Source organism: Polypterus senegalus, chromosome 18 (genome assembly GCF_016835505.1).
Source record: "Polypterus senegalus isolate Bchr_013 chromosome 18, ASM1683550v1, whole genome shotgun sequence".
Classification (NCBI taxonomy): Eukaryota; Metazoa; Chordata; class Cladistia; order Polypteriformes; family Polypteridae; genus Polypterus; species Polypterus senegalus.
In genome coordinates, this window is record NC_053171.1 from 88,395,813 (window position 1) to 88,421,013 (window position 25,201).

The following is a 25,201-nucleotide window of genomic DNA, read 5'->3' on the forward strand; positions in this document are numbered from 1 at the left end:
GGGTCTATTTCTGGAGTAGCTCCATAATGAAATAGAAGTAGCAATAATATTTTAGTTTTTATTTTCTTTCTTTAATAATAAGTATAATTCCCACAATCACACATTGAAATTCTCCTACCTCTAACCCAAAGCATTTCCAGACATGACTTCTGCTATTCTACATTTTGATACGTGTGGATGCAGTGCTCTATAATCACCTCTCTAAGCCATTTTTATGTGTCATTTTTACTCACTTTTTCTCAGTAATTATTGTGCCTTCCTAAAGAAGTAGTTACCTTGCAGTCATGCATGAGTACAGTACAACTGTTACTGTGCAAAAGTTAGTAGCATTACATCTTTGGAATTTAGGTATCAAATTGATACTGAAGTATCAATTCTTGTGACATCCCTAGTTTTAATTGCAATACTGGTTATCTCACTATTAAAAAAAATGTTGACACTGAATACTGTATATATGTAAATACTTTCTTAAAAGATATACAGTGATTTATTGATTTATGAAAATTTGTTTTTAATTTTGTAAATTACAATTCAGGACAGTTGAAGAATAAAGTGTCTACTAAATTAATGTACTGTATACAAATATAGATTTCATTACACTTTAATTTGAATATTATCTAAATCTTATCACATTTTGATATGACAGTCTATTTGCTGTATATTTTCTTATTTGTTTTTTTTTTTTGTTTTTTTTTTATATATAGAGTACCAGGTTGGCCCTTGACCACTTGGAGTCAGTTCCTGAAAAGCTTAGCCTGTTAGAAGACTTCAGGGATTTGGAGGTAAGGTGTACTTGTCAATTCTGAAAGTTAATACACTTTTTATTTTAAAACTACATTTCTCAACATATCTTTCTTTCTTCTTCCATGCCAGCAAGCCTTTGTTCAATGTAATCTTCTTTTTCTTATCTCAATACTTCAATTTTTAAGTAGTGACCTTCCAGTCTCAGGGTGTCAGGATCCCATCATTGTCAAACCCAGTAGTAGCTTCTGAAATGTAGAACAGCACTGACTTAGCTACAGAGTAGGAATGATAGAGCACTCTCTATTCGATTCTGTCTTTCTTTGCCCCATTGTGCCCTGGGCAGCCATCATGGGTCCAGATCTGTCGTCGTTTTGCAATGCCTTCTTCCAAAGCAATTGGAAGTTCAGAGTTGTCTATCCTCTTCCCTCAAACCTATTGTTTGCAGTTTACTCTTTAGGTTGAACAGTATATGCCCACTTGTCCTTTGTGAAAAACACTTGTTCAGCTTTATCCACCATGTGGACTGTTCTCCAAGAGCTGTCTCTAGGATATTCCAGGAGAATTCTTTTGCTGCATGCTGCACATAGAGCTTTCTGGTCACTTGTTGCTTCCTACTGCTATGGATTTTCTCTCTCTTACCACAGTCTTAGAAAGACTGAAGGAGAGAAAGAAGAAGCCATAAACTTATTATTCCTATTAAAAATGTACTGTATACAGTATATACTGCATATACTATAAATTTCAATATGGAATCTAAGCACAAATTAATTAGCTAAAAAGTGGTATATAAAAAAAAAATTACAAATTGTAAAAATCATTTCCTAAGAAACAGCAAGGTACAAAAGAGTATAAAACCACAAAAAGATGCAACTGTTTCATGTACAGTAACACAAAATAAGGAAGACAAGTTTGTAGTAGCCATGAATAAATTAAGTTTTCTTAACTTTACCGGTTCTCAGCAGGTCCAGAAGGGACAATAGCATTTACATAATGGAAAGCAAATTTTACAGAAATGTTAAAAAGCATATTCCCATGTAGTATAAGTTACCTACACGTAAATATAAAGATGTGATAGCCCTTTGTGTTGAGGAATAATGTATTTATTTTGTTTAACAAAACAAAGACTTATCAAAGAAATTTACTTGATTAATCATACAGTTCTATTAAGTGATATTTTGAAGGAGTTCAGACAATCCAAAAGTACAGTAATACCATTAATAATACTAAAATTATTCAATTTTTAATGTGTGTTTTTATATTTTATGAATGCTTACATCCAAATTTCACTGCTGATTTCAGTCTGATTATTGAAATAATATAGCTGCTTATACTTTAGAAATTGCCTCATATCTTCTTGGTGATTTTGAGGAAGGCGTGGCTTTCTTTTATAGACTCAGCCCTTAGCAACTCATTTTTTTGGAATATCATTAATCACCTTGCCTTTTTTTTAACTGGACTCATGATTTCTTTCTGATTATATTTAAAATCGTAAACATTTATAAAGAACAGCAATAAGATATTTTAGTTATTATTGCTACTACATATATATATATATATATATATATATATATATATATATATATATATTCCCACATTGCAGAAGGGTGTGTTATACTAGAAAATGTGCTTTACTCTAATCATGTGTTTGTTAATCATGTTAACTGTGAATATAGACATCTTACATATATGAGAACAATTAAAATAAATTTACTGAGTACTAATCTACTTTATTTGAGAATGCTTTTGAGTTCCAGTACAACCTTAATGTAAGTAACACATTCTGCATGCATTTCAAGCGCATCCTTAAATATAGTTATAGAGGAAATACTGCATGCCCAAAAACTGAAATGTAAACCTACAAGTGCAAAATTAATTTGTAAGGGGCAGATGACAGGTCTTCAGTTTCTACCAAAAATTTGATTTGACATGCCATACTATTGTGAATCATTGTCTGGTTGGCAAGAAGTTAGGAGAGGCATGGGCACCACAAAATTGCAAGAAGGGGTCCTGTTGACCACCTTGGCTGGTAGATGGCAGCAAAGAATTCCTGGAAATATAAAGGTGTGTGTTTTCACTGGAGCTTCCTGAGAGACTTGGCTCTTGAATAAAAAAATGAAGACTCAGGGATGCAGAGACATCAGTGGCCACTAATGAACATTTTGTCCTTGTCCTGGAAATGGTCGTAAGACTCAGCCAGAAGTATCATCAATGAGGGTATTAAAGATGCCTAAGAAAGAGGTATCTTTGAGTCTAGAGATAATAGGTAATATGGAAGGAATGTTCACTTCCAGGAAAAAGAAGGCAGAGTCAAAAATGAGGAAGAAAAAAATAAGGTTCGAGAGTGAGAAAGAGAATGATAAATGGGACCAGGGGTTTGGTTTACCAATTTGATGTGGTAAAGTACAGGTAGATAGATAGAGAACTAGAAAATGAGTTGCAACACAGTTGTTTTGTCTATTTTTTATATACAGAATTCTCCATTTTCTGTATCTCATCCTTTTTATGTGCTAATGTGAAGGGCTTATTATTTTACTTTATTTTTGTGTGTGAATATTTATAAAAATGAATTTTGACCCCACAATGAGATACTGTATGTGTACATACAACACTTAAAATATTGTAGTAATTCAAAAGGTTACTTATCCCAGCTTACTTTTTCAAACCACATGATGCAAACTAATCTTTATGTAACTAACATTTGTATTCAGATGTTTAAATACTCTGCTTTTATTGCCCAGCATTAGTAATGAGACATTTCTGTGCATTGAGTTAGTTAGAACTGAAAGAGAGAATGGAATTTGCGCCACTTTCTTTATATTTTAGCTTTCAAGATTTTCATCATCATCTTTTTAAAAGGTTGGCTTTACATAGCACTAGAAATTAAGGAATTAATTGTAAGCACTAAACTGGATAATGTGAATAGAAAGCTTCAGTTTCGATTTTTAGATGTTATCTGTAAATTGTTCACATCTTTTTGCATTTTTTTAATTTAATAGTTTCATTTCCAAAGAAGGGTCAATTACTTATTAAGGTAACTTTGTATAATCTAAAGGAAGAAAGGTATTTCCTTCTGAAATATTGAGTTTCTGGACAAGAGTGGTTTACTGCCCATAAATTCATTTGACACTGCCTTAAGTGAAAGTGACTTTCTGAAGTATAATCACAGAGGCAGTAAGGTTAAGAGTAAAGTAGGGGTTTGGACTTAGTTTTGACAAATAGCTTAGATATATGTGTAAGTATTACGCAAAACGATTATGTAAGATGATATGCCATTCAAATAAAAAGGGGAAGCTCATGGCCATCGTTATATGTAATGAACTGCCATTGAGCAGTTTTAAATGTTGTTTTTTCATCTCACAGATTAAACTTTACAGACAAATCTGTTTGCTTGAACTGTGTAACAGATAAGAAATCTGGAACAGTTTCAGACTGAAATGGTAATGTAATGAACACCATTCAAAACAGTGTCTGTGGAGTGATAATTATACAAGTAATCAGATTACTCCATATGTAGTGCAAGGAAAAAATGACAGTTGCTATTATTCATTCATAATATTTTGGGTAAACAAAATACATTTTAAAGAGTGTATTGTTTACTCCTAAAAAGAATTAACATCTCTTTTTGGATATATTTATTGTTACGTTTTTAAACAAAACATACAAAAAATAAGCTATACATGCAAAATAATAGCTTGCAGTATGTTTTTTTTATTGTGCCATTACAGCAACCTGAGCATTAATCCATTCATTTTGTTAACCCACTTATCTAGTCTGGCATTGCTGGAATCCCAGCATCATAGAGCACAAGGCAGGAACTAGCATTAGACAGAAAGTTACTTGTTGATCTGTGCATGAATATTGCTCATATGTAATATAAATTTCCCTCCCTATATGGAATTCCCTCTCTGACTACTTGAGAGCCCCACAGTCGACCGATGCCTTCAAACGAAACCTAAAAACTTATCTTTTTAGAAAGGCATTTTGTTAAATTATTTCTATAGATTTCTTGTTTGTTAATTTTATTCTTATTTTGTAGCACTTTGAGATTGTTAAATATAAGGCGCAATATAAATAAAATCTATTATTATTATTATTAAATTTTGCTAAAATTCTTTAAATCCTAGAATAGATGTTCCACCGTCAAAGTTATTTTCTATTTGCAGTTTGTGAATGAAGGCATGTTATGAACTTGCGTGTTTTACACCCTCATCCTTTTCCTCAAAGACACTTCCATTACTGTTGGAATAAATCACATCTACAAGACAAATAACTGTTTACATTATTATTATTATTAAAGCAATTAAATCATTTACAAACTTTGCAATCACTTTGGAATTATGATATTACAATTACAGTGTTGTGGCTACAGTAGATGAAACTGATGGAAAGCAATACAAAGTGCCTTGCAAAGGTAATAAATGTTTCTAAATGAAAAGATTATACTTACAAATTTTGAACTTTCAAGAGATAGATAGATACTTTATTAATCCCAAGGGGAAATTCACAAATTCACAGGAAGGTTTTAGCAAAAACATTAAGTAATCTGTAGCCAATATTTTAAAATTAAAACCTGAAATTTGCTGCTTGCATAAATACACAGACTGTGCACTAGCTGTTTCTTGAGGCACCTTTTTATGCATTAACAGCTTTATGTTCTTTGGGGCATGCATCTGTCTGTTTTGTACACTGGTATTAGTACTATTTTCTCATTGGCCTTAGAAAATTTGCTCCAGCCTATTTAAACTCCTAAGGGAGTGCTTGGGAACTATCAATTCTGAATTATGTAAATTTACAGTATAATACATACAAAATCTTTAAAATATCCAAATATTTTTGCAAGCCATTCTGCTATCGGCAGCTCCCAAGAAAAACAGCCAAAGTAAGAGGGGAGATAACAGTACATGTCAAAAAGACTGCACCTCAAAAAAGCAACATATAAAAAGGGAAGATGTATAATTCATTATGGATTATGACAAGTAATTAAAAGGTATAAACATCTAGTAATTTTGCTAAAGTCACCAAATTATAACAATTTAACCAACAACATCTTATTTAAAGAAACATGATGTATACAAAAAAGAAAACGTAGAAACCACTTTCATTTCAGCTGTAATATCCATCCATCCATTATCTAACCCGCTATATCCCAACTGCAGGGTCATGGGGGTCTGCTAGAGCCAATCCCAGCCAACACAGGGTGCAAGGCAGGAAACAAACCCCGGGCAGGGCACCAGCCCACCTCAGGACGTGCACACACACCCACACTAGGGCCACCTAACCTGCATGTCTTTGGACTGTGAGTACCCGGAGGAAACCCACACAGACACGGGGAGAACATGCAAACTCCACACAGGGAGGACCCAGGAAGCGAACCCAGGTCTCCTAACTGCGAGACAACAGTGCTACCACTGCGCCACCGTGCCACCCCTCAGCTGTAATATATCTACTTTAAATAGTAAATTGAAATTATGCTTATGGAAAATCATTAGTGTACATGTCCACTCACTTTGTCTCAGGCTTATAATAAGGCTTTACCTGTATAGACATTGTCTGTTAGATAAGTGTAAGGGTAACAAAAGACATTGATCATTTCAGTGGAAATAAGATGGAGAAAGAAAAAAAATATGAACAACTGAGCAATTACTGCAGTATTACACAAGTTAAATAAATAGTAACAAAAATAAACTAAAATGCCTCCAAGAGATTCTCAAGAAAGAGAACTCAAAATGAGATAGTAATATAAAAAAAAATATTTCCACTAAGCTTTTACAGGAGAAGAAATAATGGAATTCCTGTGACCGAGGTAAAAGTGAGAATTGTGTTTAAGGTTTTTAAAAAAGACAAGAGTTCAATGTGCTTTAAGTGACAGATATGTTGAGGAGTAACAACACCTCTAAACCTTCCATTTTTTAACAGCAGTGGTAAAAGAAATTATCATTGTTATTTATTAATCATTTTTTAAACCTATTCCAGAAATAAGAGGATGAAAATAGTTTCTTAGCAGTTTTAAACTGAGAAGAGCCTTAACTCTGTTTCTTTGAAGTTCTTAGAAGTGAAGTATAAGACTACTTATATTTAAAAAAAAAATAATGACAGCAACAAGTGCTTAGAAAGATAACATCTTTCCAAATAAAGTGGTAACTGTGGCATAACACTCTAAATTACGTAACAGAGAAAAAGCCTGGACCGTCTTCAAAACTGGGCAGATACTTGATATATACAGGCAGGGGGATTTATGTTGACACAGTATTCTGATCTTCAGGCCAAGTTGCACAAGCAAATATAAGAGCTAATAAAATATTACCTTTTCATACAATGGCATTTATAACAACATAGTGGATACTAATATTACTTTACAACTCCAGAGCCCCTAGTTCAAATATTGGCCTGGGGCTGTCATTGCAGAGAGAATGTATTCTCTCCATGTCCATAGTTTTCACTGAATACACCAGGTTTCCTCCCATTGCATGTTAGTTTGATTGACTGTAATTATCAAGGTGTGATTATGTAAATAAAATATGACATCAGGACTGGCTCTGGGTCTCACAGTGATCATGAGTTGGAGTAAGAAAATCAATAGATGAATAAGAGTTGATAAACTTCCAGAATATAAAGGGCAGTTCTGGTGGTCATACAATAAAAAATGCTGAAGTATTAGCACTAAATGTTGTATAGAAAAGTGCAATCAAGTGTGTTCCCAGGATATCATCAAAAGAAACTTAATTAGTTTTGGTCATTTAGTAGGTTTTATGTACTGTATTAACATATTTGAACAATGCAGGGTCATAGGAGGCCAGAGCCTAACCCCATATAGAAAAGAGCCCTGGACCTCATGTATGAAACTTGCGTATGCTCAGAAACACATGTAAATCATTTCTTGTGCAAAAGTTGGGATTTATAAAAGAGGAACTTGGCATGAAGATTGCCTTAACGTTATGGAAAGGATTGGCCATCCATAAGTTCTATGCAGACTTTTTTGGCGTCAGAATTTTAGCGACTCCAGGTGGCAGCAAAATAATGTGAACAGTAAGTCTCATTTCATTGCTCATTTCAACAAAGTGTCATTTCCATTCTGATGTTCCTGAAGTCATTTTATCACGTTTTCTCAATATAGCCATCTTCAACATTGGTAGTAACATTAGGAATATGCGTTAGGCATCAATTGCCTTATTATGTAGCCTATCTGTTTTATCTATAAAAAGGACATGCAGTGTTCTCTATAACATAAACGTCAATGGCAGCATTACCAAGAATCCAACCATCACACACAGCATGCCTCTGAATTCTGCTTCCCACACTACTGTTTGATAAAATAAAGGAATCGTGAGTTCAGTTGAGCCACCTCGCAACAATGTTAGTTAAATGCATATATTAATTATATATCAGTTCAATGGAAACACTTTCCATGTACAAATGGAAACTCATTTGGTGAGAATGTATTTATCAGCACATGTGTGCAATCAATTGCACTGATTATATTAGGAAAATCAGTACTTCCCTGCTTTTGCAGCAGATAGTACATGCTTGCCTGTGTATTTTGACCTTGCATGTATTTAAGGATGATTAACTCACAAAGGGGGATTTTTTGCTGTTTTAAGTAGCTGCTGTCACTTCCTATCCCTCTTGTTTTTTTCTTTTATTTGTGGCAGGGAAACCAAAGTTTTTATGGTCCCCATTTCAGCCTATAAAACCTCATTTTCTGTGTTCTCAAATGTTCTGTTGTAAAAACAAGGCAGAATTTACAGTATATGATGATTAGATCATGAATATTTCATTCATCCATCCATTATCCAACCCGCTATATCCTAACTACAGGGTCACGGGGGGTCTGCTGGAGCCAATCCCAGTCAACACAGGTAGGAAACAAACCCTGGGCAGGGTGCCAGCCCATCGCACACACGGGACAATTTAGGATCGCTAATGCACATAACCTGCATGTCTTTGGACTGTGGGAGGAAACCCATGCGGACACGGGGAGAACATGCAAACTCCACACAGGGAGGACCCGGGAAGCGAACCCGAGACTCCTAACATACGTGGTTACTGGAGGGAGGGGAAGGGGAGTGGCTAAAGCATGCATACATAATTTTAAGTTGATTTCAGATTTCTAAAGGAAACAGGCATGGCATGTGGTATACGTATAATTTTATATATACAATTTATCTATTTATTGTGTAAGCAAAATTTTATTATGGTATCTAAGCAACATTTTGTACATGAGGCCCTTGGACAGGATGAAAGTCTATTGTACAGCCTGTAAACAGAATTCTTTCAGATGATAGTTAATCATTTTTAAATAGACATCAATTCTTATAAAAATCTGAAAAAAATTGCTGGTGGGGTTTAAATTGTGTTTGTTTAGGTTTTTTGGTTGATGCTTTCTTTATTTTAACTTTCTTATTTTTTTTTTTTTTTCTAGTTGTGAAGTTATTTGTTGTATAAGTTCAACTTGATTTTATGCAATGTCATTTTCTTAACATAAATAAAAATTAAAATAATTCTGGCATTTAGTGGAAACAGGAACCTTTTTAAAATGTACAGTATGTGGAATTATTGGGAAAACACAACTATTAGCTAACTAAACAAGCTCAATAAACTGAATTATCATCTTTTATTTGTTTATTCCTTCTGTTGTAATCTCTTTATTAATACCAAATTCCTGTATTTAGCATTACTTCTCCATTCTCATTTTATTCATTCTCCAGTCAACTTATGGACTGTAAGTACTTGCCACCTCTGTAACTTTAGTGATAGACTGCAATGTATGATGCAGTAGTTAGTCTTCCTCACAAAAGAAGTCCTGAAACAGATCACCAGCAAGTAAATTATTGCTTATGGATTTTAATAAAAACTAAAATAACAAAAAATAATTATTTCTTGATTACTAGGTCATCATAATTTGTTCAAATGTTGTAACAGAAAGGGAATTAGAACCTCATACAGTAGTTATTGAATTGTTTGTAGTTATAAAGGATTTTTGAAAACCTCATCAGCAGCAACTAAACTAATTACTCCAAGATGGACTGTTAAAAATGAAATACAGCGAACCTGTATTATTGCAAAGTAGCTTTATCCTATAATTCCTCTTTGCAAATGCATTCACACAGTGTAACAAAAAAATGCATTGAAGCTTTTAAATAATGTGGATATTAAATCATCAGCTGTCTTGCAAACAGTGATATTCAGTACCAAATGTTAATGTAACTTTTAATATAAAAGTATTAACTGACTAATGACAGCTTAATAAGGAACTACAATAAGTTAAGTATATATTGACTCGCTACAAAAGATGCAGTAAAATTCCTTGCTTATGGACTGAATTTTATGATACAATTGTAGGTTAGCCAGTTCTCTCCACCCAAATTAAATATTCCAGTTGTCTGTTGTTCTTGTTTTTGAACATGATGTCAGCCTATGGAAGACTACACTTCCAAATACAACACTATGAGGGTGAGATGGCCTTTATCCACATATTACATTTGAAGGTTATTTTGATGTAACATACTGTAAAACTGTGTGTTTTGTGTGGCCATCTACGTCCTGTCCTTTAGTACAATAGGTTAACACAAAGCACGCCTTACCTTAATGAAATTAAAATTTTCTGACAATGAAGTAATTCAAAATTATACATTTCTTTAGTGCCGAAGCACTATTTCTTCCAGAGTAACTCTACACTTAACATGGCACATATTATCAATGGCTGAAGAAAAGCAAGACTTTGTTAAAAAATCATTTTGGTAACTTTCTGTATATAACTAAATATATATTTTGCAAACAACAGGGTTTAATTAATGGAGTAAGATCATCATAAGTCTAAGAATCACACGCTTGTTGACATATCCAGTCACTGTTTTCCTGGCGTTCACACATTGGGCTTGTACATTTTATCTATGCATGTGTGTGTTTTGTTCCAGATGCTCCCATTCTCTCATTCCAAAAATGTATATGTTAGACTAGTTGGTAACTCAAAGTTGTGATGGACTGTCAGTTCTTGCTTTGTGTTTAATTTGAGTGGCATTAGATATAGATTTCTGTGATACTGAAATTGGATTAACCTGGCTCTAAAAATATAAGAATGGAGTTTTCCTCATTTTATAACCTAAGTGAATACTGTAAAAATGATATATTATCAGACATGTAGTTTTGAAAAAAAGCAATTTTGGTAAGTCATTAAGAAACTTGAGATAAGCATTTGTCTGTTATTTGTTTCCAATTATGCCTATTTCTCTGTGACTTCTTCTGCATCCTCTGCGTTTTGTGTGTATTGTAGCTTCATTGAGAGTATGGATATTTATTAATTATATTCTTCAATAAACTATTTACCTCCACAAATGTCTTCACTAAAGTGGCTCAGAAAGCTGTCTTGTCTAAGTACAGTCAATGTCGATGAATCATTCTTAAAATAAAACCTGTCTCGATTATTATGACCGCATACTAATGGAGGTATAGAGGTATCAAATTAAGGTGACAGACACAGCTAAAATACAGTTAAAGAAAAGTTGAAACAGTTGTATTCATTTATAACTAATGTCCCAGAATGGAGTTTATATTTGCAGTTTGATGACCTTTATCTCTTGCAGGGTAGGTTTCTGCCTTCTTCCTAATGCAGTCCGGGTACACTCCAACAGAATAAAAAAAAAAGTTCAGAAAATGATTTTTGTACCCTGTTCTGGGCAGCAGTGCATTACTATTTGTTATTTTATGCCACCGTACCTAATAATATAGTTAAATTGATATTTCTTTTTAATGGTATGAACTTCAGGTGATGCATTAAGTTGATGCCTTGTCCATTTTTACCTTTTACATCATAACCACCTTCTTTAAATAAAAGCAGTGTACAACATAATTTCTGAATTGGTTTCTTGTTCATGATTTGTAGGATTTCGATCATATGACTTGCTATCTGATTGATGAGTTAATAAAAATATCATTATACACATAGTACTGTATTGTCCTATAGGTCCACATATGTCTGTGTGTAATGCCTTCTCCAAAATGCAAAATTTGAAATTAAATATGATGGAATAATTGAGAGGCACATCCGCGGCACTTGTCTAGCTTTGTTGCTGTGTAAGATATTCTGGAAAGTCTAATTACCAATACAAATCACATTACAATGCCTTTCTTTCAGTAAAATACAGCACCTTTGGAGACAAACAGTTCATTTGTGGTCATTGAGGTGATCTCAGATGGCTTTTATTAAGGCAGTTCTGTTAACGGTTGCTACTTTTCTTTAAACTCATTTAACATATGGCAATTAGGTATGAAAAGTATCCCTCGGAAGAAGATTGGTTTTAACAAGAAGTTACAAGCTGAAACTAATTATAGCTTTTTAATTTGAAAATGTCACACGTAACAAAACTAATATATTAATCTTCAGTTTTCTAAAGCATTTTCAAAAGCACAAAATGTTTCCTACTGAAGAATTAAACATTATTTGTTAAGAAGCATATTAATGTTCAAAACACAATTGCTCCTTTATTATATGCAAAGTTCATTACAGGAATAGCTAAGAAAGACATCAACCGGTGCAGAATTCAGCAACAAGAATCTAAAACTAGAAAAAGAAAATCTGAGCACGTTTCACCAGTTTTAGCATTGTACATTGGTTGCCAGTTTCATTTAGAATTGACTTTAAAATACTAATAATGGATTACAAAGCCTTAAATAATCTCACCCCATTCTATAGTTTGGAATTTCTGTCCCCTCACACTCCAAGTCGTAACCTGAGATCTTCAAATGAAGGTCTGCTTATAATTCTAAGAGTCAACCTAAAAAGAAGTGGGCAGGCAGCCTTTTACTGTTATGCACCTAAAATTTGGAATACTTTATCAACAGAAATTCACCAGGCTAATACTTTAGAGCAATTTAGAAAACTGCTAAAAAGCCATTATTTTAAAATGGCTTTTTCATAGCTACATTTGTAACCCTATTAGTCTATATTTTCCTCTGGGTTCTGCAATTCCATACTAATCTGTACTATTCTCAGCTGTCTTTTCCGGTTCTTCGGTGGCAATCTGCTCCACCACCGCCTGTTCAAGGTACTGTGCTGCTCCATGTGTTAATGGATTGAATGGCAGGTGTCCCATATGTCCACGTGACCATCATCATCAAATTCTTCCATGTGAAACTTGTAAACCATGTTGACTGATTTAGACCATCTATGTTAGGTAGAATGCCCAATGGAGGCTTGACTGTCTTTTGGCCTTGGAACCCCTGCAGATTTTGTTTTTTCTCCAGCCTAACTGGAGGGTTTTTTTTTTTGGTTTGTTTTTCTCTGTCCTTCTGGCCATCCAACCTTACCTTTTTCCTTTGTTACATACTGTATAATATTATTGCCTAATCTTGTTTATGTTTTATATATTAACTCCTTTTTTCATCTTGTAAGGCACTTTGAACTACATTGTTTGTATGAAAACGTACTATATAAATAAATGTTGTTGTCATTGTTTTTGTTGTTGACATCAGCTATTTGTGTTGCAGCTACCTTCTGATAATTCACGTTTTAGCACATTAACTCTGAAATAAACCGCTGAGATTCCAAAACCCCAACTAATCATCAAAGTGTTGCATTCAGTTCTGATCAGGTCTAAATAAGCTCTTTCCATAGAATGTCCCTAAGATTTCTTGGTGGCACAGAGCCGAGATAGGTAACAACATTTCTAGGGAAGTTTTCTGTTGAAAGCTACAGGTAAGAAAAATGATATACTGTATATCATGAAAATTCATAAAGACCATCTTTATGGATTTCTTCAAAATTGATGAGCAACCAAGGAAAAGACTCTTTAGGGAACCTCCCAAGAGTCTGATAGGTGCCTTGCAGTAGATGTAGAAAATTATGATAGTAACTCTGTTCCCAATACATTACAGCCATTCTGGAGCACAGCAATGGTTAATCATTTTAGAAGTCTACTTCTCATCACTAGTAGCTGGGGATTTGATCAGCAACCGCTGAGAGGGTGATTCTCCAAAAGACTTATGACTGTAATCAAAGTAAATGGTACCTCCAAAGTTTTTTGTTTTGTTTTGTTTTTTAATACTTAAAATAACAGATTTATTTTTCATTTAAATATGTTTGGCCACAAGAATGTATTAAATGTGAAATATATCTCTTCTAATTTGTACTGATCTCAGCGTATATTTCAGTCACTACATCAAAAAATCAAATTTTCGCTCTGGGTCTTTATACTTTACACATAATTTATACAGTATATAATGTAAAAATGTGAATATCTGAAATATATTTATTTAATTCTTAATAGAATCATCCTTATTAATCTTAACATTTGAATTGTGGTTGATGTGATAAGTTTAACAGAAGTTAACACTGGGTTTGTTTTTCCAGGAATCTCAACGTCAAAGGGAAATGATAGAACAGCGATATGCTAAATATAAAGAAATTGTAGGGTCATTGCAGCATCACCTGGAGGAATCGAAAAAACGACTAGAAGAATATAAGGTAGTATACATTTTTGGTGTCAATATTTATTGCAGGCACATGTATATACTTTTACTAATTTCTTACTCTGCCTCGGTCGGTAATGAAAAAAGTATTGTATGTCATATTTTTTAATATTAATTTGAAGCTTTTTGACTTTAATATTGTTGCTTAAAGGGCGGTATGGTGACACAGTGGTCGCGCTGTTGCCTCGCAGTAAGGAGACCTGGGTTCTTCCCGGGTCCTCCCCGCGTGTAGTTTGCATGTTCTCCCCGTGTCTCCGTGGGTTTCCTCCCACAGTCCAAAGACATGCAAGTTGGGTGCATTGGTGATCCTAAATTGTCCTTGGTGTGTGTGTGTGTATGCCCTGCGGTGGGCTGGCATCCTGCCCAGGATTTGTTCCTGCCTTGTGCCCTGTTTTGGCTGGGATTGGCTCCAGAAGACCACCATGACCCTGTGTTAGGATCTAGCGAGTTGGATAATGACTGAGTGACTATTGTTGCTTGACACGGTATATAAGTAGCTGTATAAAAACATCATTAGTTATATTATTGGTAATAATGAAAATTAGACTTATTTACTTGAAGGAGTAAAGTGCCTTAAAAGATGTTCGAGTACAAAGATATACACAACTGTTTAAAGATTATGGGTATGACATTAGCTCACCCCTCAAAGTCAAAGAACAATTCACAATTCCTTATAACAGAGATACAGACTGTGAAACGTCACAATTCTATACAAACCACACATTTCCCACAAATGTGAGGCAAAACACAATATAAGAGCAGCAAATATGTAGAACATTGCACTACATTTAATTTTTAATAGGTAATTTGAGATTCACAGTTTTAACATTGTCAGCATCAGCATATAAAATAAAATAAAAATACCCTATTGGAGAACACGTTGCATGAGCACTAAATATATATTTACTACATCATTAAGTGTGTAAATTGATATAAAAATAAAAAATAAATTAACTAAGCGATAAAATATGGGTATTATATAGTTATGATACTATCAGCATAAGCAAAGAAATAAAATAAGACAACACATAAGACAACATGTTTTGTGAACAATAAATATACATTTATTACATCATTACTGTGTAAATTACTGTAAGAATAAAAATATATTTGCAGGATGGGAACCCCTGATTGGATTCCATACCATCCAAGGGCACATTTGCAGTTACACCTGCTCTTACTCACAGCAGGCTAACTTGAAGATTTTTATAAATTTGGTACCATCCCCATCAGTATTACAAAGTGTTTTACAAAGCAAACATTCTTATAGTTTAATACACATTGAGAATTAGTAACTAAAAAAATGTGTTTTTCACTCCATTTATTAAAACTTTTTTTAGGGTACCGTATATACTCGCGGATAAGTTCTCCCACGGATTAGTCAGGACTTGATTTTACAGTTTAATTTCTGGTATTTTATCATGTCACTTGTATAAGTCAAAGGCGGAAAACTCACGCTATTGGTCCAAGAGATTATGATATGCTAACACCCACCTGAGAGATTAACCATGGAGCACATAGCCTTTTTTTCTATGTGGGTGCGGCAATGTGCTGTATCAGCATGTGCTCCTAACCCCTCTCTCTCTATTGTGCCTACGTGACCACATGGTAATACCCAAACTATTCCGAAGCAACGTTTGCACTGATTTGTGTTTTTTTGTATCTCACATCCTCATACACCTTTATCGTAAAAGCATCCCTTATTTACAATGGAGCGTTCGATCAGAAGAAAATGTGAAGCTGGATTTACATTAAACGTCATTGAAGTAGTGAAAGAAATTGGTAACTGCACTGCTGCAACAAAATTCTATGCATCTGAGAAAATGATGCACGATTGGAGAAGGTAAGAATATGAAGGAAGAAAAATTCAGTGTTGCATTTTTGAACAAGCGAACAAAGTCAGTGTCTGATTTTATGATTGATTTTTCGGGTTTCAAGACCCAAATTATATGTGAGTATATATACAGTACTTATATACCTTAAAAATAGAGGTGTTGAAAATAGAGAATGGGAAAACCGTAACACCTCGGGTAAAGGAGTTTTTGACTGATCATCAGTTGGTTCTCAGAAAATTACAAAAATACACTACTTGAGCCCAGAGACCATGTGACTGCCAAGTTCAGTAGCAGACAGAGCATATGGCCATAGGTGTGGCAATAATCGTGGAGCAGATGGAATGAAACATGAGTCAATAACATGCCAAATTCATAACTGGGAATTCAGTTCAGTTGCCCTTTTTCAAACCAACTAAATAAAAGTCTAATTTGTAGTCAAGGTTCAAGTCAGAAAGATTTTAATGCCAAAAAAACAAAAACTAAACATACTCGCTAAATCTGTCATTGTTATCCAGTCTCAGATAATCTGGAAATGAGCTAATTGAGATACCAGTTACAGGTCAGAATGGCACTCATAACTGTAACAGTTCAAAACCTCTCCACTGTTATTTAATGAGAACAGAAGAAACATGGGTGTACAGTGCAAACAGCATATTAAAAACAGCAAGGCTTATGAAACAAATTCTTTTAACCAAACAGTTGAAATAGTTAAAGTTATCATGTAAGTCACTTACTTCCCCATTGTGATTCAGAATGTACATTTAAAATCTGTGGCGTAGTGCTGGTTTCCTAACTGGTAGTTATGACCACAGTATTCCGTGGTTACTGGGATATAGGTGAATGGTATACAAGGAAATGTTATACCAGAGAACAGATTATTAATCTTTGATTGATGATTTCTATCACTGTGACAAAGTACAGATATTAAAACAAGTGACTTCTAAACAGTGACTTTTATTCTGGTTGCAAATATTAACTTGGCTGTCACAATGTACATTTATTTTAAAAAGATACGTAGTTCATATATTCTTGGTGGTAGTTCTAAGTTAGAAGGGGAAATCGTATGTCAAGGCTAGATAAAAGGTTATATTGTTCCAATAGGTAGTTTGATTTTGCTGCCAAAAACCTTTTCATCCTAAGTAAATGTCCATCCATCCATTTTCTAACCCGCTGACTCCGAATACAGGGTCACGGGGGTCTGCTGGAGCCAATCCCAGCCAACACAGGGCACAAGGCAGGAACCAATCCTGGGCAGGGTGCCAACCCACCGCAGCCTAAGTAAATGTGAGCTTTGTAATTAAACATTGTTTTTGAACATTATTTCCTTTTAGGAGTAATTGTTTAATGTATATTCAGCAACACTTAGATTTTACACCTAGGCTACCCAGCTTGCAATTTGCCCCAAGGAGTGACAGTGGTGTATGTAGTGCAGGAATTTAGTAATGCATTTCACCATTATGGTAGTGAAAGATAATTTAGAACAGTCTTAATTTCTAGAACAAACTTTCATATTCAGTCTTCGTATAAGAAAAGTACATTTTTCCAGAATGTTAATTTGTACCATCAGTCTTTGTATTCTAGTCTACCTAAAAACATCCATCTATTATCTGTACCTGAGTTTAAACATTTTGATTGGTGAAGACTGCACAAACCTCCCACGTTCACATTTGAGCGATCTGAGAGCATGTGCCTGTGAGGAAATCGTAGCGTATACAGTGGATTCAAAAAGTACTCAGCCCTCTTCATTTATTGCATTTTAGATTTAATTTTTAATGGATAAATTTGTTATTTCTGCCCTTCAGTCTACACTCAATAACCTTCCATCCATTTTCTAACCCGCTGAATCCGAATACAGGGTCACGGGGGTCTGCTGGAGCTAATCCCAGCCAACACAGGGCACAAGGCAGGAACCAACCCTGGGCAGGGTGCCAACCCACCGCAGGACACACACAAACACACACTAGGGCCAATTTAGAATCGCCAATCCACCTAACCTGCATGTCTTTGGATTGTGGGAGGAAACCGGAGCGCCTGGAGGAAACCCACACAGACACGGGGAGAACATGCAAACTCCACGCAGGGAGGACCCGGGAAGCGAACCCGGTTCTCCTAACTGCGAGGCAGCAACGCTACCACTGCGCCACCGTGCCGCTACACTCAATAACCCTTAATGACAAATTGAAAGCATGCTTTATAAAGGATTGCAATATTATTAAAAATCTAAAACTGAAACATCTCATTCTTATTTCAGTACTTTCCACAAGCCCTTTTTGCAGCAATTACACATTTAGCTCTTCTTGGGAAAGTTTCCATAGGCTTTACACACCTGGGTTTGAGCAGTTTGTCCCATTGTCCCAGGCTGATCCTCTCACTCTGTGTTTCATTTTGTGTTAAGCATCTATAGATTACCATTTTAGGTTTCTCTACACATGTTCTTTGAGATTTAAATCAGGGCTTTGGCTGGGCCACTCAAGGACAGTCAGAGACTTGTGGCGAAACCACTCCAGAGTCAGAGTTGTCTTGGCTGTTTGTTCCAAGGTCATTGTCATGATAAAAAGTGAATTGTCACCTCAGTTTGAGTCTGAATACACTCTGGAGTAGGTTTCCTTTAAGGACCACTCTGCATTTGGCTGTATTCATCCTTCCCTCAATTCTGACCAGTCTCCCTGTCCCAGCCGTTAAGAAACACCCACATAGAATGACGTTGCCACCAACACGCTTCACCATAGTGATGATATTAAGGAGGTGATGAGCAGTGCCTGGTCTTCACCAGACATAGTGCTTGGAGCTCTGTCCAAAGAGTTAAATGTTTGTCTCATCAGACTAGAGAATCTTTTTTCTTATGCTCTCAGAGTCCTTTAAATGCCATTTAGCAAACTCTAAGTGGGCTGTCATATGACATTTATTTAAGTGTTGCTGAAATGCTTATCCTTCCAAAAGATTCTCCCATCTCAGAAGAGGACTTCTGACGCTCTTTTTAGAGTGATTGTTGGGTTCTTGGTTATCTCCACGGTTACTCAGTTTTGTCAGAAAGACTCATGGTGCTTCTGAACTTCTTCTTTTTGACAATTATTGTGGCGACTATATTCCCAAGGTCACGCAAAGCTTGAGAAATGGTTTTATACCTTTTCCCAGATCTGTGCCTCCTCCCAACTTGATTGCAGAGAGCTACAGAAAGATCCTTGGATTTCATGGCTTTGTTTTTGTCCTGACATGCATTGTATGGTGCGTTATATACACAAGTATGTGCTTCTCTAAATGATGTCCAATGAGTTTACTTTGGCACAGGTGGACTCCGTTCAATTTCTACACGTGTCTTAAGGACAATTAAAGCAAACAGTAAATGAATGAGAGATTTCAGTTTTTAATTTTTAATTAATTCATAACCCTTTCTGAAGTAATGTTATGGGTTATTGAGTGTAGATTGATAGCACAAATGGCAAATTTACCCATTTAACATTAAATCTACAACACAATGAAGTGTGCAGAAAGTGAAGGGGACCAAATACTTTCTGAATCCACTGTATAGTAAACAGATATAAAAGTCCAAACAATATGCATAATTCACACTGCATATCTGATAATAAGGTAACCCAGCTCCATTTCGGGAGGAGGGTCCTACAATTTCATCAAGGTCCATGACTAAAATAAAATTATTTATAAAAATGACTGACCATCAAATTATGGGAGAAACTATCCATAATCATTTTAATATAAATAAATGTACACTTTTACCTAGTGACCCTATTGTTAGGATATAGCGGGTTCGTTAATGGATGGATGGATAATAATCTTTTAAAATTTTTTTCTCAAATATTTTCACTAACTTTATAACTCATTTTGTAGGATGAAAAGTGGAATGCAACATCTCGAAGTACTCGTCTTGCAACTGTCTCATCTTCTGTTCGTGGACGAAACAGCTTTCTATCTAGCTCCTTTCTGACTGATGACAGTTGTGAGTAGAATATTAATCTGTATTGTTATTTGAACTTCCTTTCTTTTGTACATTTGAGATAGAAATAACATTTGTTTACTTTAGTCAGGTCGCTGTAATATTTTATTTTCCTCCCCAGCTTTCAAAATTTGTCTTCTGTAATCAAAAATATTTTATCTTTAGCTAGTCTAAAAATGCATTTTTTTTACCTTAATCATGGTAGAGTCCTTTAAAACAGTTGTTAAAAATCTTATCTAAAAATGTAATCTGTCTTTCTGATTTGGAGTATGACAGCATTGCAGGCTAGTGGGATCTCCTTCGTAAATTTGGTAATGCACAAAACTAATATGAAGAGATATATTTTTGAATTCCATGGATTAGATCAACTACTTCGAGATGCAAATTTGGATTTATAAAATCTGAACCTGACCTGTATACATTGTTGTATGCAGACAAACTAAAAGCATTTGTATAAATTCTTCTTTATGCACATGCACTGGTAGGCACTGGTATTTATTCATGATGGTGCAATATTTATACAAAAATAATAACAAACAAACAAATGAAATAACAGTAATAATATACAAGGCTTAGTTACGGTCAAATGTAAAAACCTTAAAACCTAAAGAAAAAAACATATAAATAAGAACAGCATTAAAATGCTGATATGCACCAATCATCCACACCATTAAAACCACTGACAGATAAAGTGAATGACATTGATTATGTCGTCACATTGTCACCTATCAAGGAGTTGAATATAATATGCATCAAGTGAACAGTCAGTTTTTGAAGATGTTGGAAGCAAGAAAAATGAGCAAGCCTACAGATCTGAGCGACTTTGACAACGGCAAGTCTTTAGGAGTGTTCATCGTATGCAGTATTACTGTTAGTACCTACCAAAAGTTGTCTAAGGAAGAACAACCGGTAAACCAGTAGCAGGGTCAGGGCCTCCAGGGTTTACTGATTCATTAGGGGAGTGAAGGCTAACCCATCTTGTCTGATCCCACAGAGCTATTGTGGCATAAATTACTGGAAAATATAATACTCGCCATGAGAAAAAGGTGTCAGAACACACAGTGCATCACAGCTTGCTGAGTATAGGGCTGCATAGCTCCAGACCAGACTTTAACCATGATGATCCCTGTGCGCCTTTAAAGCACTTACAATGGTTTCAGACCTGGACCATGAAGCAATGGAATAAGGTGGCCTTGTCTGATGAGTCATGTCTTTTTTTAGATCATGTGGACAGCTGGGTGTGTGTACATCATTTACGTGGGTTAGAGATGGCCGAGTGATGCACTCTAGGAAGAAGATATGCTGGCTTAGACATTTTAATATTAAGGGTCAATGTTCTGCTTGAAAACCTTGGGACCTGGCAGTTACTTTGACATGTACCACCTACTTAAAAATTGCCCACATACACCCCTTCATGTCTATGGTATTCCTTGATGGCTGTGTCCTCTTTCAGCAGGATAATGTGCCCTGCCACAATGCAAAAAATGTTCAGAAATAGTTTGAAGAACATGACAAATTCCCCAGGTCTCAATCTGATTGAGCATCTGTGGGATGTGTTGGAAAAATAAATCCAATCCATGGAGGTCCCACCTTTTAACTTATAGAACTTAAAGGAGGGAGACCTACACAATATTAGGCAGGTGATTTTAATGTTGTGGCTCACTGATTTAGAAGAGCAATGAGAGCACAGAATAAAAGGTTTAATTTTATCTAAATAAAAACAGGGATGTAAAAGGGACGTGGAAAGTTTGTTTGCCTATCTTTGGATCAAAGAAGACACAGAAGAGGAAAGTAAAAACAATAGTTAAATGTGTTCCTTTCTTTTTTCTATGGAATAATAAAACACCCACTATTGTGCTCAGTATTTCATATATCACTTAAAATGTGACATTCATCTCACAGTCTGGGCATCAATAATCACTAATTAGGGTATTGTGTTCACTGTACAATACAGTATACGTGGATAAAAATCTGTAAAGAGTTAGGAGTTATGACTGCACTTGCTCAACTATTCATCCATCCATCATCCAACCTGCTATATCCTAATTACAGGGTCACAGGGGTCTGCTGGAGCCAATCCCAGCCAACACAGGGCACAAGGCAGGAAACAAACCCCGGGCAAGGGCGCCAGCCCACCACAGATGCTCAACTATATTTCATCACTGGCACATAATGCAGAGAGTGCATTTTCAGAGATCAGATAGGCTTATTTGCTCATAATAATGAGTAGCTTATGAGCCATTACCGGGTACCAAGACCCATCTTTACTCACTTGTGCCAGCAGTTGCATTCCATCCCTGGCAGTTCTAATGTTTGTGATCACACTATTCAAGTGGAGATGCAAGTTCTTTTGGCTTCCTTGCAACAGGTTTCATAGTCTAATCCTAGTGTAATTTTTTCTTTCGATCCGATTTAGGTTTGTTTGAATCGGTTTCATTGACTACCATTTTTGCAGCCTATTAAGCAATATACAGGTGGAATCCCATTGTAACAAAATTCATGGGACCATAAAAATATTTCATTATAACATAAATCTTGTTAGAACGAATATGAGGAAAATGCATATACTATTGTGACCAAGGTCGCCCACTGTTCAACATCTCTTAGTGGCAACACTGCAAGGACAGCTCTGTAACTGCTCCGCTGCGTCTAGTAAACAGTACATTAAGGGCAAAGTAATTGGTTGTCCTCTTCAGCATCAGGCTTACTGTGTAATTATTGCATAATGTGGTTGTCACAAGATGTTTAGAACATTTAACACCGGGCTTTGACCTGCTCTTCCTTGCCATCTCCTGGTCTGCCACAGCGGTGATTCCAAGCTGCTGATGCACTTCTAATCTGAAGATGGCAGCTAAAGCAGGACGATTATCTCCGTGTCGTGGTTCCTATTTTGTGTGCTTGAGTACTGAAGTAACAGCTCCTATTTTGAGTGAAAATCTGGACTCTCCTTCCTGTCTCTCGTGCAACTCTGTGACCCAAGCACTTGTTAAACTGCAAAAAAATATTTTATCTGAAAATAAGACATTAGATTAACCTTTTTTTATAGAAATGCAGGTATGAATATGGAATGAAAATGAGACTTTAGATGTAACTTTTTTTTCAGCGTAAACTGATGCCATTTCTCACTTTTTTGATTGATTACAATGAGTAGCGCTATGGAACTCAAACAGTAGAGTATCCGCACACAACACAACTACCCACGCGGACACTCGGTGGATCGTTGATGTAGTGAGAATTCAGCTATACCTGTATGATATCGCGCCTACACTCTCGCCAAGCTTCGCTGAGACCAGAAATTTCACTTTAGTCTAACAAGAAAGAGACAGCTTGGTTCAGGGTTTCCAAGATTTCAGAAAGTATGGGCTTGGCATAAAGTATTTTTTACATTGCATTATTATATTTAGTGGCCATTTTAGGTTGAGAAATTGTTTGTTATACTGAAATTTACATTTTGTTCAAATAAAATCCATTAAACATGATGTTGTGTGAACATTTGTCCAAGCCAACAAAAGCCATCCGTTTTCCAGAAAATTTTGTCACTTTTTGTTTTTGCTACAATGGAACTTGACCTGTATTTTAATTTTCCAGTATCCTGCTTATTGAAATGATATGAAGACTTTTGGTCTTCCTCCAAAAGATGCTCAGGACCACAGGGAGTGGGAGAAACAAATACATGGAGACAATTAGCAAACTCGAAAAATCTGGAAAATGGCCATTAATCTGGTGATGAGGATAGTGATGGTGAATTAAGTAATTCCAGTACCTCTGACCTTTACCTCGGTCGTCAGAACTTCTGTCTCATTTGGAGAAAAATGTTTCTTTCTGCTCCATACTTGGTGTTCACCTGCACTTCTAACAGAGTTAATCATTTGTGATCTCTTTATATGTTATGTTCTACCATATAAGGATATGTGAGGGCATTCATTGGGCAGAGACAGTACACTTAATTGAGAAGATTTGTGATTTATATATTTTAATAGTAAGCAGGATTTAGGAAAATGTATTCATGTGTTCGCATGTTGTATAAAGAAATGTATAAATTGCATGCGGGAAGTTTCCGGAATGAATCATACATTCAATTTATGAATAATCCTACAAAAGTGTTTATAAATATAGACCTAATCATATTTTGTCTCAGTATTCTGTGTTAAGATTATTGTTGCTTCAGAAAATTGTAAAATACAGTGTCTTATATTATTCTGTATTCTTGCATTTAAAAATATAGTGAGATGTTTTTTAGAGAAAAAAGGTTTAGATTGAAATATCTTCTGACAACTGATGTGTTTTATAAAGTTTTTTTTTTTTCTTTTTAATTTCAGTACCTCATCAACAAATGACCTCTCTAGACTCCAACATCATCCAAGAGCAAAGTCACAGCATGAAAAAAAATGCCAAATTTCAAGCTGAAAAAGATGATGAATGATGAATGGTTGTATAGTCTAGTTGTGTGTTTTACTTGATTTGTTTTTTGGATTTATCACATTTTCTAAGCTAATTTGCCACAGTGCCTTCGTTTTCTACATTTTTTTATGATTTTATTTAAAATATAATTATAATACATACAATATGATGGTTGTTTATAATTGCCAAAATGAAAATTCTTTATCATGAGTCAGTTCTGTCAAAGTAACTGTATAGCTATGTTAATTCATTACATTAAAAGCAAAAGGAGGCTACTTTTTGGATAAACCATCAGTCTTACATGCATTGCAATTTAAATAATCATTGAACCTTCACCCTGATTTTTTTTTATTTTGATTCCCAATTATTATCAATTTTAACATTTTAAGTGTTTTTTTTTTTAAATACATATATATATATAAAATTTTGATACTAAAACTAACTGAAAGTATTTATTCAGAAAATAAATCAAATTTAAAAATGCATATATTTGTATGAATTTGGTATTTTGTGCTTTTTTGAGCTTTGATGTCTTATATAATATGTAGCTTCTTGCATTTTAAGATGACAAGCAAAAATGATGGTAATAATTTAATACTATTAATAATAATATTAATAATTCATTTCATTTATATAGCACTTTTCTCACTACTCAAAGCGCTCAGCAATTGCAGGTTAAGGGCCTTGCTCAAGGGCCCAACAGAGCAGAGTCCCTTTTGGCATTTACGGGATTCGAACCGGCAACCTTCCGATTGTTATTAATATGCTGCAATAGGTTAAAGAAATGAGTCCGAGAGGACCAGAG

The 25,201-nt window shown here is 35.0% G+C and overlaps 1 protein-coding gene across 2 annotated transcripts in view; it reads left to right on the plus strand.

Annotated features, from left to right (window-relative positions):
- The window catches only part of LOC120518755 (centrosomal protein of 128 kDa-like), a 190,187-nt gene extending 165,410 nt beyond the window's left edge, over window positions 1-24,777 (plus strand). For both annotated transcript variants that reach the window (XM_039741707.1, XM_039741706.1), the window contains 4 exons: window positions 705-782; window positions 14,090-14,203; window positions 19,890-19,998; window positions 24,315-24,777. In XM_039741707.1, coding sequence (XP_039597641.1) covers window positions 705-782; window positions 14,090-14,203; window positions 19,890-19,998; window positions 24,315-24,418 — 405 coding nt within the window. In that variant the 3' untranslated portion in view covers window positions 24,419-24,777. The remainder of the gene's footprint in view (window positions 1-704; window positions 783-14,089; window positions 14,204-19,889; window positions 19,999-24,314) is intronic.
- The last annotated feature ends 424 nt before the right edge of the window (window positions 24,778-25,201 follow it).